The sequence below is a fragment of the Mastomys coucha genome, unplaced genomic scaffold (genome assembly GCF_008632895.1).
Source record: "Mastomys coucha isolate ucsf_1 unplaced genomic scaffold, UCSF_Mcou_1 pScaffold5, whole genome shotgun sequence".
Taxonomy (NCBI): domain Eukaryota; kingdom Metazoa; phylum Chordata; class Mammalia; order Rodentia; family Muridae; genus Mastomys; species Mastomys coucha.
Window position 1 is genome coordinate 91,194,690 of NW_022196911.1, and position 11,791 is coordinate 91,206,480.

At 45.7% G+C, this 11,791-nt stretch overlaps 1 protein-coding gene across 3 annotated transcripts in view; it reads left to right on the plus strand.

Moving 5' to 3' along the window:
- Positions 1-11,791, plus strand: part of Fam117a (family with sequence similarity 117 member A) — a 71,798-nt gene that overhangs the window by 21,866 nt on the left and 38,141 nt on the right. Inside the window, exon 1 of one of the 3 annotated variants that reach the window (XM_031354307.1) lies at positions 3,730-3,987. The exons of the other annotated variants lie outside the window; for them this stretch is intronic. Within the exon in view, the coding sequence (XP_031210167.1) occupies positions 3,792-3,987 (196 nt within the window). The 5' untranslated portion in view covers positions 3,730-3,791. Of the gene's footprint in view, positions 1-3,729; positions 3,988-11,791 lie in introns of those variants that run through there. 3 annotated transcript variants of the gene reach the window in all.

Consider the following 11,791-nt stretch of genomic DNA (forward strand, 5'->3'; position numbering starts at 1 on the left):
TCTCTCTCTCTCTCTCTCTCTCTCTCTCTCTCGGTCTTAGGTATCCTAGAACAGCCCAAGGATGATCCTAAACTAATAATCTTCCTTCCTGTACATGTGCAGTTGCAAGGATCGCAGGCATGCTTATATAACCATGCTCAGTTCTATGTGGCACTAGGGATGGAAGCCAGGGCTTCATGCTTTGGGGATAAGCACTTTATCTATTGACTGAGCTACCTCTCAACCAAAGTCTCTGAAAACAGAAACAGAAACCAGGTCATGACTTCCTATTGCTATAGCATAGCAGCTATCCTGTACCACTTCTGTTAAAAAGCTTCAAAGCTTGCTAGGCTGTGAACTTCAAGGTAGGAACAGCATCTTTTTTTTATTTTTAACATTTTGTGTGTGTGTGGGTGTGTGTATGTGTGTGTGTGTGTGTGTGTGCCATAACATGCTTGTGGAGGTAAAGAGGATGACTGTGGAAGTCAGTTCTCTTCTATTATGTGGGTTCCAGGGATCAAACTCAGGCTGTCAGGCTTGATAGTATTTACTGGGCCATCTTCCTAGTCCTAGGAACACCATCTTGGGACATTTTTTTCTATATTCCATAAGCTCAGAGTCTGACACATAATAGTCATTTCAACAAATCTGTGAGGAGTGAATTATTGGCAATGATGTCGATAACATGACAATGAAAACAATAACAAGCAAGAAAGTGCTTTGTAATGGGGACCATCTCCTCCCTTAGCATCATCACACAGCCTCTCCAGAACCTTGACTGTGGACTCTTTCATCAGTGGAAGCAGACAAGGGCCAATGTTCAGATGGGGTCCTTATCCTGCTATCATGCCCATGCGAGAGGAAACTATCGGGTACAGAGAAGTGAACAAGAGAGAGCTGCTTGGGCATGATACCTAGCAGAGGACAGGAGCTGCATACATGCTTGCCGTCTATGCCTTGATCTAGGGTCCACTTCAGTGTCCTTTGCCAGCAACTTATCAGGAAAGACCATAACTTTCTGGATTCAGAAGATTCAAGTCTTCATTTGTACCGCCTAAGTGACTATTTCCACCACCTTGGTCCTCTGTACTGGTACCCTGGCTTTGGGGCAACATTTAAAACTTGTTTCTATCTAACTACCTAACTCCTCTTTCCAAGGCAAAATTATATCTATAAAATAATGTGTCAATCCATCCTTACAATAAGTCTGGCAAGTTGATAGATCAGGGTGATTCTTACACAGAGAGAAAGCTATTTGCCTGAAGTGTTTCAAAATCCCTCAGTCCAAGGATTTTATCAGTAACACACACTTAAAACGTTCATCCAATAAAAAACAGTCCTTATTGCATGAGACTATCTAAGGATCTGTGTATATGTGAGGGGTCCTAAAATAGGATCCCTTATCAGACGAATATGCAAGAGACTACACAGTTCACCTTTTCCCTCCCAGGCAGGTCCAGTGGTCAGGAAGTTGAGTGTTAGTTGGGAAAGAACTTGAAGCTGGAAGTCCTGTGTCTGCCAAAGGATCTTGGGCAAGCAGTTGAGCCACTGTGACCTAAGCTCTTGTAGAGTGAAGACAATCATATTTGCATTTTGTACATTCCATGTCTACAGTGAGAATTAGATAACATGATGATGTGTAAGCTGGAAAGCACTAGACACTAGCCAGATACACATCATTGCAGAAAAAAGCTCATGAAAAGTTTTATAAACATAGAGATCAAGATCAAGCAAGGCTCAGCTCTGGAGTCAGCCTCCAGGGTAACCCCGAGCATGATGCTTCTCTCCAAAGACTCAGTAAAGAGGATACAGTAGCAACCTCTCAGTTTCAGTCCTAATGAATGAACAAGACAGTATGCAAAGTACTTGATAGTTATCTGGCATGCAGAAAGAATTCATTGAATACTAGGTGCTATTGCTGTTGATTTTTTTCAGTGAGGGTGTGAGACTCGGGCAGAATAAGTCTTGATAAAGGGCAGAGGTCTGAAGTGTATGAGAATGTTGAGCTAATTGAAATTGAGAATACAATCTGCTTCCCTCACTTCCCTCCATACCCGGAATCAAACCTTGAGCTTTGAGCATGCCAGGCAAGTACTGTTCCAATGACTTGCATCCCCAGCCATCAGCTGTACTTTTTAAAGCCGAGCTAACCTGAGAATGGCTGAGTTTTAATCCAGCCATCAGGTTTTATTCGTCCCTTTAGGCGTTTAGTATGATTGTCCTCCTCATGGAAAAGGAGTACTGTTTTCTTCCATCACAAAGAATCTATATGTCAGATCTCGAAGCAAATCCTTCAAACATGAACGTAGTGTCTTTGCAAAGAAAATCTTTTCACAGAATGTTCCTTTGCCTATATTTGTTCTGCGCTCATGGGCTGATTTTTTTATACTCAACCAACTGTTGAATTCCCACTTTGAGCATTATCTGCTTTCAGTATTTGATCCCACGGTACCCTCTCAGCACACGCCCAGTTTACTTCCTTTCCTCTGATTAGTAAGTGTGGCTTCAAGGGAATACCTTTTTCTTTTTTCTTTTTTTTTAAACACTAAACTCAGTAAAGACTGAAATAGAAAGACAAATCGGTAGCAAGGTCAAAATTAGAATTCATAACTAAATATAAATCTAGAGGGAATTATCCAATTACTTGGATGGTCCCTTCTCACAGACAGTCCAGCATTGATTGACTCTGTTTCTTTTCCATATATAGAACAAAATAGCAAGGGTAATTGAATTTTTTTATTTTTTTTTATTTTTTGAGAAGCAATAAGTTTTAATAGTACCTTAAATACTGCTTTCATTTCTCTGAAAATGCCTTCATATAGCATATATAGCATATAGTTTTTACAGCTTGCCAGTATTCTCTTTGGGGACCATCTGGTCTTTGACTTGTAGGTCAGAGAGCAACTGAGCTGGAAAGACAAAGGTTTCCTAATGGAGTCACTATCAAACTTGATCAGATTTATCAGTCACTTTGTTTTGCTAGGTAAACTTACAATGGTGGCTCTGAAGGGAAATTCCCAGCTCCCTTTTAAAGTCTCAAGTTAATTTACAGACTAACAGCTGTTTTTATTGAGATTGGACCAGCTTCAGGAAGGGACTTGGAAATGTAGAAGACAAATGAGTGTCATGTGAGCCGAGGTGGCCATTAAATGTACAAATTTAATGCAAAGCTCATGCAAATGATAGGCAAACCTTTTATAAATTTATCGAATCTCAGTTTGGAGTTTGTCAGCTGCAGTGAAATCTCAAGAGAATTGAAAAAGTAATGTTTTTTGGTTAAACTAAATGTAATGTCTTTGGAAGTTAGGCTTTCTCAGTCCCACTGAACCTTTTTAGAATTTGACACTACCACGTTTAAAGAGTTCAGAAGAGTTTGATTCCAATCCACTTTCAGCCCCGCCCCCTGCACAGCCTGACATCACATGGCATATATTTGCATACTACCTGGGACTGGGTGTGACGATTCTTCTCTTTGAGCTTTCTCGTTGGCAGTGCGGAAGAACCAGCCCTCTACTGGAAGGACCAATCGGCAGCCTTAAGGACATTAAAAAAAAAGAAAAGAAAAGAAAAGAAAAGCAGGAGGGTGGGGGGTCTTGCCTTGATGGCTGAGCACATGGACCAATCATTCTCGGAAAGAGAAGAGCCCCGCCGTGGATTGGTTGAGGGGGAGGTCCTGGGATGCTATCGGCCAATTGGAACTCTGGGCCGAGGGGGCCGGTCCTCGCCTGCAGGGCGGATAAGTAGCGGCCGCGGGGGTTCGGAGCAGTGTGGGGCTCGCCGTGGGGCTGAGACGGCAGGTAGCCGGGTGGGCCATGTCCGGGGCCGCAGCGGGCGGCCGAGGCGGAGGTTCCTGGGGGCCGGGGCGCGGAGGGGCGGGGGGTCTCCGGCGGGGCTGCTCTTCACCAGTGCCCGCTGGCTCCCCCCGGGTCGGTCTGCAGCCACTCAGGGCTACGGTCCCCTTCCAGCTGCAGCAGCCACACCAGCGCCGGGACGGGGGTGGCCGCGCAGGTGAGCTGGGTCCGGAGCGGGTGCTGGGGCGACGGGCTGGAGAGTACTAGAAGTGTGTGTGTGTGGGAAGTGGATGGAAGTTGAGAGAAGAGAAAAGGGGGCGCTCAGAGTTCTCGAGGGCGGAGGGAGCGAAGGCGAGCAGCTGCGAACCTGAGGTGCGACTCCGGGACTGGGTGCCGGGTGTCTGGGCCGGGACCTGAGGGGAGGGACCTGGCAGATGAAAGCTAGCTTTGGGGGGCGTAACCGAAAAGTGGTCCGAAGTGTCCGCCGGGGCGGTTTCAGAAATGCAAGAGTGCGTGCAAGGAGTGTTGTGGGCGCCCAGAGTCGAGGGCTTCACTGGGAGCCAGAACCGGTGGGCGCTGGACGCCTGCTCGTCGAGGGGGAGGGGCATGGAAAAGAGCCGGGTGGAGCCATGTGTTACTTCTCCTGCTTGAGTTTGACCCCAGCGTCCCTCTCTATGGCTCTCGAGTTCCTTTCTTCACCTCTTCACGTGCGCTTTCCATTATGCTTCTCCCAGGAGATGATTTGAACCCAGCCCGTTGGAATAAGTTAGTTTAACGGCTTTTACTTCGGTGCAAACGTACCTCTGTTACCGATTTTCTACATTCCTCTCGGGGTAACCCTGCAGTTGTATGTGTCCATATCTCTGACTTGCTTAATATAGCTGTCTCTTTCCAATCATTCTGTGCGTGTGTGCTTATGTACAGGAGTTGGGCAGTTTGCACCCTACTTCTCCCTTCCTCCGAAGGTATTTTGTCCAGAGCATTCCCAGCCAACGTGGCAGTGGAGTGCTTACAATCAAGTATGCTGTGGCAAATACCCCACTTTCTGAACAGCGCCGAAGCAGTTTCTTAATGTGGTGGGTGTGGGGAAACTAGGGTGGAGCAAATTTAACCTTGCATTCACACTCAAGGCTGTGAAGGGACCCACAAATGGAGGTCCTTTGGAACGGAAAGGGAACCTACTTGCATGAGGAGGTTGGCAGTAAGTTAAAAGTGAAGTTTGCATTTGATTCACACCAGATGTGAAAAGATCATTGCACACTTCCTAAGTCTCAGTTTGTACCAAATGTACAGAAGTTATGGTCCCTGCCATCCTAATGTGACATTCTCTACACCAGTCTCATGTGCTTTCTGCAGATTACTAACCAAGCTTGGCTGTTGCTTATCCTCTTCCTGAAGGTATTCTGTTACAAGAGTCTTGCTAGATAGGAATGGGATTCATCAGGTCTTCGAGGTAGAAAGCCAAGTCTATTTGGACCTCACTCTATGTGCTAGTATCACATTCTGGAACGCAGAACTTGGTCAAATCTGGTAACAAGATGGTGACCCAGTAGTCAAAGTATGTGTAGAATCTGGTGGTGTAGAAGAAGGCAATGCCCAGACAAACTCATGTCTATCATCAACTATAAAGCAAACCACAAGACTACAAACCTGTTGGTTTTGTTTGGGCTTCCTTGAAACCCAGGGAAGCTAGAGCAGCAAGCACCAGAGCCTTCGTCACTTTCGGTAGAAATCGACAGAAGCCTTGCCCGTGCAGTAGTTAGAAATCGTTTAGCAATCATTTTAAGAGCAGTTGTTTTGTGATTCCTACAGAGCTAGCATTAAAAGGGAAAGCGGCCGTGGGGGCTGTACAAAGGGGAGGAATGCAGGCTAGCATGCTTGGGTTTCATTACATGGCCCTCTCCTTTTGCGGGGTCGGGGTCTCTAAAGATACTGATGAAAACAGGAAACCAGAGTTCTGTGTAGCTTGTCAGGTGACAGACTGAATGGATTCCTGCATTATGTATTTGGTTGGTCCATTGTTTCTCCACCTGTTAGTATACCAGAAGTATTAAAAAGGCATTTGCCGATGGGGTGGGATTATCGTTCTGTTTTCAGTCGGAATGGAGGGAGTGAGGCAAAATAGTAGCTTGAGTGTCTTGGTCTTCTTTGTAGCTGAGCATTAAAGTGAGGTGGGGGTGTACCTGGACTTTGACTTGGGACCTCACTTGTGTTCCTGTATCTTTGGGTTGTTCCTATTCCTTCTATGCCTTGGGAAGTGTGCGGGAGTGTTTTCCCCTAGGCCATTAGGGCACGTGACAGGGACTTTTTTTTTTCTTTCACAGACCCTGAAAAGAATGATGTTTGTAATCTGGGTTTTAGATCCAGGCTCTTGCACTCACAAGCTGGTAACTCTTGAGGAAGTTTCTGGACTCCCTTTCCTCTTCTGTGGACGACAATATCTATATTATTATAAGAATTAAATGAGTTTGCGAAGAGCTTAGAAGGACACCCCTGGCACAGGAAAGGTGCTGTGAAGAGTGTGTCCGTCACTGCTGTTCTCCACACTGAGCTGCCGTAGGAGCACTGTTGGGAGAGCCCACCGCCTTTTCAGGCTTCAAAGAACAAACCCAGACTGCTCTGAAACCAGTGCTGCAGGTTTCAGAATTTCGGGGCCTCTCAAGTTTTGATTCTGTCATCTTTTAGAACAAGCTCTCTAAATGGGGCTGAGGAACACAACTGTTTAAAAAGGTTGCAAGCTGGGACTGGGTTTCAGGAACAATTAAGTGCCGTCACCGTTTCTGTTTCCCATTCCAAAAGATGTAACACTCTGCCTGTGCAGTTATCTTGCACCACACACCCTGCTGTGCTCTTGACAAGATAGATTAGGCCTCGTTTAAAGGGTTACGGTGCAAAGAGTGGGTTTACCTTCTGTGACCGTTCATCCAGAAGGGATGTCTTCATAAAGCGAGGAACAGCTTCGTTTTTTTTTATGAGCTGGAGCTGGGAAAGCTGAGAGAGAGAAAAATGAGGGCCAACTCTGTAAAAACCATGAGCCACTGGTGAGTAATTAAAACCCACACGGTGTATTTCTTACTGCAATTGCCCCTTGAATTAAATTAAATTCTGTGTGTGTGTGCGTCTGAAGCCAGTTTTTCTGGGCTCCAGTCTTAACCTATCCTGAGAGTTTCCTTCTCCATAGCCCTAGAATGGAAACAACAGTTTTGTTGTTTATTTTGTGGTGCTTAGGCTCGAACCCAGGACTTTGTGCATGCTACACAAAACACTACACAGAGCCACACACATCCTGCCCCATGAAGATAACACTTAATTAGTCTATGCTAATTATTTCTCCAAACCTGGGAAACCAGATGCTGTCTGGGAACTTAGCATACTCCACCAGAACCTTCTTAAACCAGGAGCCGGTAATTATAGCCTGTAGGTTATGTCTGGCCCTGAGCCTGTTTTTGTAAATAAAGTTTTATTGGAACACAGCCACACTCTTTAGATATTGGCTATGTCTGTTTTCATGCTGTCAGTGGCAGAGTTGAGTCATTGTATAAAAGCTAATCCCTCCTCGTCCTGAACAATACACCTGACTCTTAACTCCACTGTAAAAATCAATTTCAAGTCTGTGTAATGTACACTTCCTCAGAAAACCCTAAGGTAAGGTAAGGTAACAAGCCTGTGGCCCTACTCATATTTTAGGGGAAAGGAGCCACCTGTTTCTAGTCAGTTCTCAGTCTTTGTGGCAGACCAGCACGGGTGAGGACAGGTCTCCTACCCCATGGTTGTCAGGTGTCCTGAGTTCTGTAGACATAGCTCATTTGAATTTACGTAAAACCTTAACAGTTAAGCAGATGTGTTCCCTCTCCTTCCTTATGGCCCCCCACCCTCAACGTAACGGCGCAGACTACAGAGAACATATTTTTTTTCAAATTTTTGTTTGTTTGTTTGTTTGATTTGTTTTTTAAAGATTTATTTATTTATTATATGTAAGTACACTAAAGCTGTTTTCAGACACCCGAGAAGAGGGCATCAGATCTCATTACGGATGGTTGTGAGCCACCATGTGGTTGCTGAGATTTGAACGCAGGACCTTTGGAAGAACAGTCAGTGCTCTTAACCACTGAGCCATCTCTCCAGCCCAGAGAACATATTTTAAAAATTAAATGGAGATCACGTGAGGCGGAGCTCCTGTTTTGAATCTTTCTCATTACCTCTTAGTTTTCTCAACAAATCGATGAGAGCTGATAGTAGTCGTGGCTGCTTTAAAATACTAGATTCTCTCCAGGGACATAGGGAGTTCCTGAATGTAAGGTACCATTGTTATTAGTGATGTCATTGCTAGTTATAAAATGCTTCTTCTTGCACTGTTTTGAAAACTTAGCCCTTGGTGGCTAGGTGTTTAGATGGGTATGGAGCCATATCAAAGAGGTTCTGAGAGAGGTGCTCATCCCTGTGGCTTGCTTGTGGTGCCACAAACAGCTGAAAGATTAAAATAGAGTTGGGATTTTTTTCTGCCAAGGGGTCATCTTGGTATAGTAAAGCTTGGGAGTACAGTTAAATCCGTAAAGAGCCACCATTGTCCTTCTGTGACCTGTGATTGAGATGGCTTGTGTTTGGGAAGCATTGAACTCTCGGGCTCTCTGGAGCCTGATACTGCTAGCTGCTGTCTTCCATAGCTTTTCCAGGCCCAGGCGTGGTCATAAAGTGTACTTTTGAAGCATCTGACGCTTAAATATTTTATCAGTAGTGATGACTTTCTTTTTTTCTTTTCTTTTTTTTTTTTTTGGTTTTTGGTTTTTGGTTTTTCAAGACAGGGTTTCTCTGTGTAGCCCTGGCTGTCCTGGAACTCACTCTGTAGATCAGGCTGGCCTTGAACTCAGAAATCTACTTGCCTATGCCTCCCAAGTGCTGGGATTCAAGGTGTGAGCCACCACTGCCTGGCCTGTGATGACTTTCTTGAAGTTGGGGGCCTCTAGTTTCTAGGATGTCATTGGCAATGACAAGTGCCAGTCTTTTGGGTACCCAAAGCAGTGTGGGTCTGTGTGTTCTTCAGGATAGTACAGTATTAGATAGTATGAGAAATCCTTACATAACGTGAAGCTAAGACATTGGTGGAAAGGGGGTGAGAACATTGTGGGGTGTGGCAGTAAGGGGATAGTGTGCTCTCTGGTTAAGATACAGATCTGTAGGAAACATGAGGCAGGGTTACAAAATTTTCATAGTGATGGTGTGAATTTGAGTGTTGCCCAAGCCGTTCGGTGGGCTCAGTAGCCAAAAGAACTCTGCCTGCATTCGCCGCTGAAGTCAGTGTGTTTTGAGTCATATGGTAGGCCCCAGGTCCATGCTGTTCCTGGATCATAGTAGTTGTTGGGAATTAAACAGCTGCCTCTAGGTTCTTACCAACCTCACATCGAGTCTTTGTGCTAAAGGATTCAGATTTGATGATGGATGGGACATGGGACATCTTCTGACAGGTCTGGTTTTGGCATTTTACATATACTGTCACGTGTATCAAGCACTACTTGACAGTAGCTCACGCATTCTGCCTGGTCTTACCTGGTCTTACCCTTGTTCTGTGGGCGGCCTGGAGCCCTTCTAAGGGCTGGGAAGTAAACCCGGTGTTACTTCATAGGCCAAGTGGATACGATATGTGTTACTTGTCTTGTTGCTGGGACAAAATACCTGACTGAAAAGGAAGGAAGAGTTTATTTTGGCTCATGGTTCAAGGGTACAGTCCTACAGGACAGGGAAGCAGAGAGCAGGAGCTTGGGGCCTGTAGTACATCTGCACTCAGGGAGCAGAGAGAGAATCCTGCTGCTCAGCTCTCTTTCTAGGCAGTCCTAGGAATGCTGCCACCTATATTTAGGGTAGGTCTTCCATCTTCAATTAACTTAATAGAGACAGTCCCTCAGAGGCTTCTCCCTTCCATGACTCTAGGCCCCAACAAGGTGGCAATCACAATTAAACCACAGATGCCCAGCAGCAACTTCGTTTAAAGAGTGTGGACAATCTCTTGATGACTTAGTAATTTCTGCCCTCCCGGTATAGAATTTCTGCCCCTCTGACACAGAAGTTGTTCTTCTCTGTCTTAGAAGAGGGCATCTGAGCCAAAGGAGGCTGAGTGGGAACGGCTCTCAGCCTTCTCCTCTGCCTGAGTTGCAGCCTCACAGAGATTCCATTATTTGGTTTGCAGAGTATGAATTAACCAAACACTAGCCAAATCTATTCACATAGTTAGGTCAAAAACAAATCCTGGTCTCAGAGAGGGAAGAGTTGAGGATGCTATTTGAAGTTCATAAATTATCTGTGCTCCAGTTCCTCCTGCCTTGTGGAGCTCCGGATGGGGTGTCATGGGCACAGCTGGCTGTGAACATGAAGCCCTCCAGCTCACAGTGCCCACTGGATGTCCCAGCTTTCTGGCACTTTGCTCTCTCCCTAGAGTCACAACAAAGCTGCATGTCTAGCTTTAGAGTCATTTAAATGGTTATCCTCAGGCTGAGTAAGCTTCAGTTGCCTTTCTTGTGTGGGAGTACCACAGCCAATCAAGAGCAGCTTAAATGAACTTAAAAGAACGCTATCAGAGTATTTCATAATAGGAAAACTGCAAGTCCAGCCCTGGGGAACCTGGAACTGAAGTCTTGGCCATGTACAGACACTTACCCCGCCCTGTTGAGGCACACAGGTCTGTGGGTTTGCTCAAGAGCCCTAGACAGCTGACACTGAAGGAGGATGTGGAGTGCCTTAGGCTTCACCTGCCTGCACATTAGCAGTTTGTGCTTCCAGCTCCCTATTAAGAGGGTGTGTGGAAGCCTGGGAAGATTCTCCTAAAGGCTTTGATTGCTCTCATGCAGTTGGGCCATGGTTAAGAGTTGGGGTGCATTCTATTGGAAGCTGCAAGAATGTGTCATCTTTTTTTTGTTTTGTTTTGTTTTGAGGCAGGGTTTCTCTGTGTAGCCCTGGCTGTCCTGGAACTCACTCTGTAGACCAGGCTGGCCTCAAACTCAGAAATCCGCCTACCTCTGCTTCCCAAGTGCTGGGATTAAAGGCGTGCGCCACCATACCCAGCTTGTGTCAAGTGGTGGACAATATTTGGCAGGGTAGTGTTGTAGATTTAGGGTCCCCTAGTCCCCATAGCTCCCTATCTGCTAATGGCAGGCAACCTTTTCCAGGGAACAGGTTAGTGTACCAGCAGCTCTGCTACCTGAGTCCCTTGTCCTGTGATCTGAAGTGACAACCTTCAGGAGAGCATTGAAGTGTTAAGGCCAAAGGTGGAATTTGACACACAGCTGTGAGACATAAGCTGTAGGTATCCACAAGCATTCTAAATGCAAACTGGAGGAGGTGCAGAATGAGAGGCTAGTTTGTGTGTGCTAGGCTAATTATAGAATTGTAGGGTTTTGAATTGTCAGCCTCTCTTTCTTTCAAGTTAAATTAGGTTTCTATTGTCTTCTCTTCTTTCTCTTTTAAAAGTGACCTTGTTTTTTGGTCCCTGGGCTGTATTATGTTAAAGCATGTGCCTAGCATGTGCAAAGCTTTGGGTTCTCTCCCTATCACTGCAAATACACACACAAAGTGCCGTTGCTATAGTCTCATCTGGTCAGCAGTGTTCTCAAATCTCTGTAGTGCCTCCTGCCCCATACTGGAAATTGTGTGTGTGCCTTTTTAAGTAGGTACCTAGTATTTCAAGTGCAGTGGAACAAACCCCACAGCTTGAACAGATTTGAGTACTTTTGCTGAGGGAGGGCCAGGGCGAAGTGGGGAGTGTCATGCTCAATAAATACTTGTTGGATTGAGTTGCTGGAAAGGCAGTGGAGTGCAGAAAAGAGCCACACCTCCCCCAGGCTTCCTTGTAATGGCCTTTCCCCTCCTGGTCCCCACAGACTATCCCCCTCTGGAATACCTCTCCAGCTACTTGCAGAACAACCTGCCATTCTCCAAAGACTTAGTGTTCTCTCCTTAAATCATTATAGCTCTGGCTGTCCTGGAACTCACTCTGTAGACCAGGCTGGCCTCGAACTCAGAAATCAGCCTGC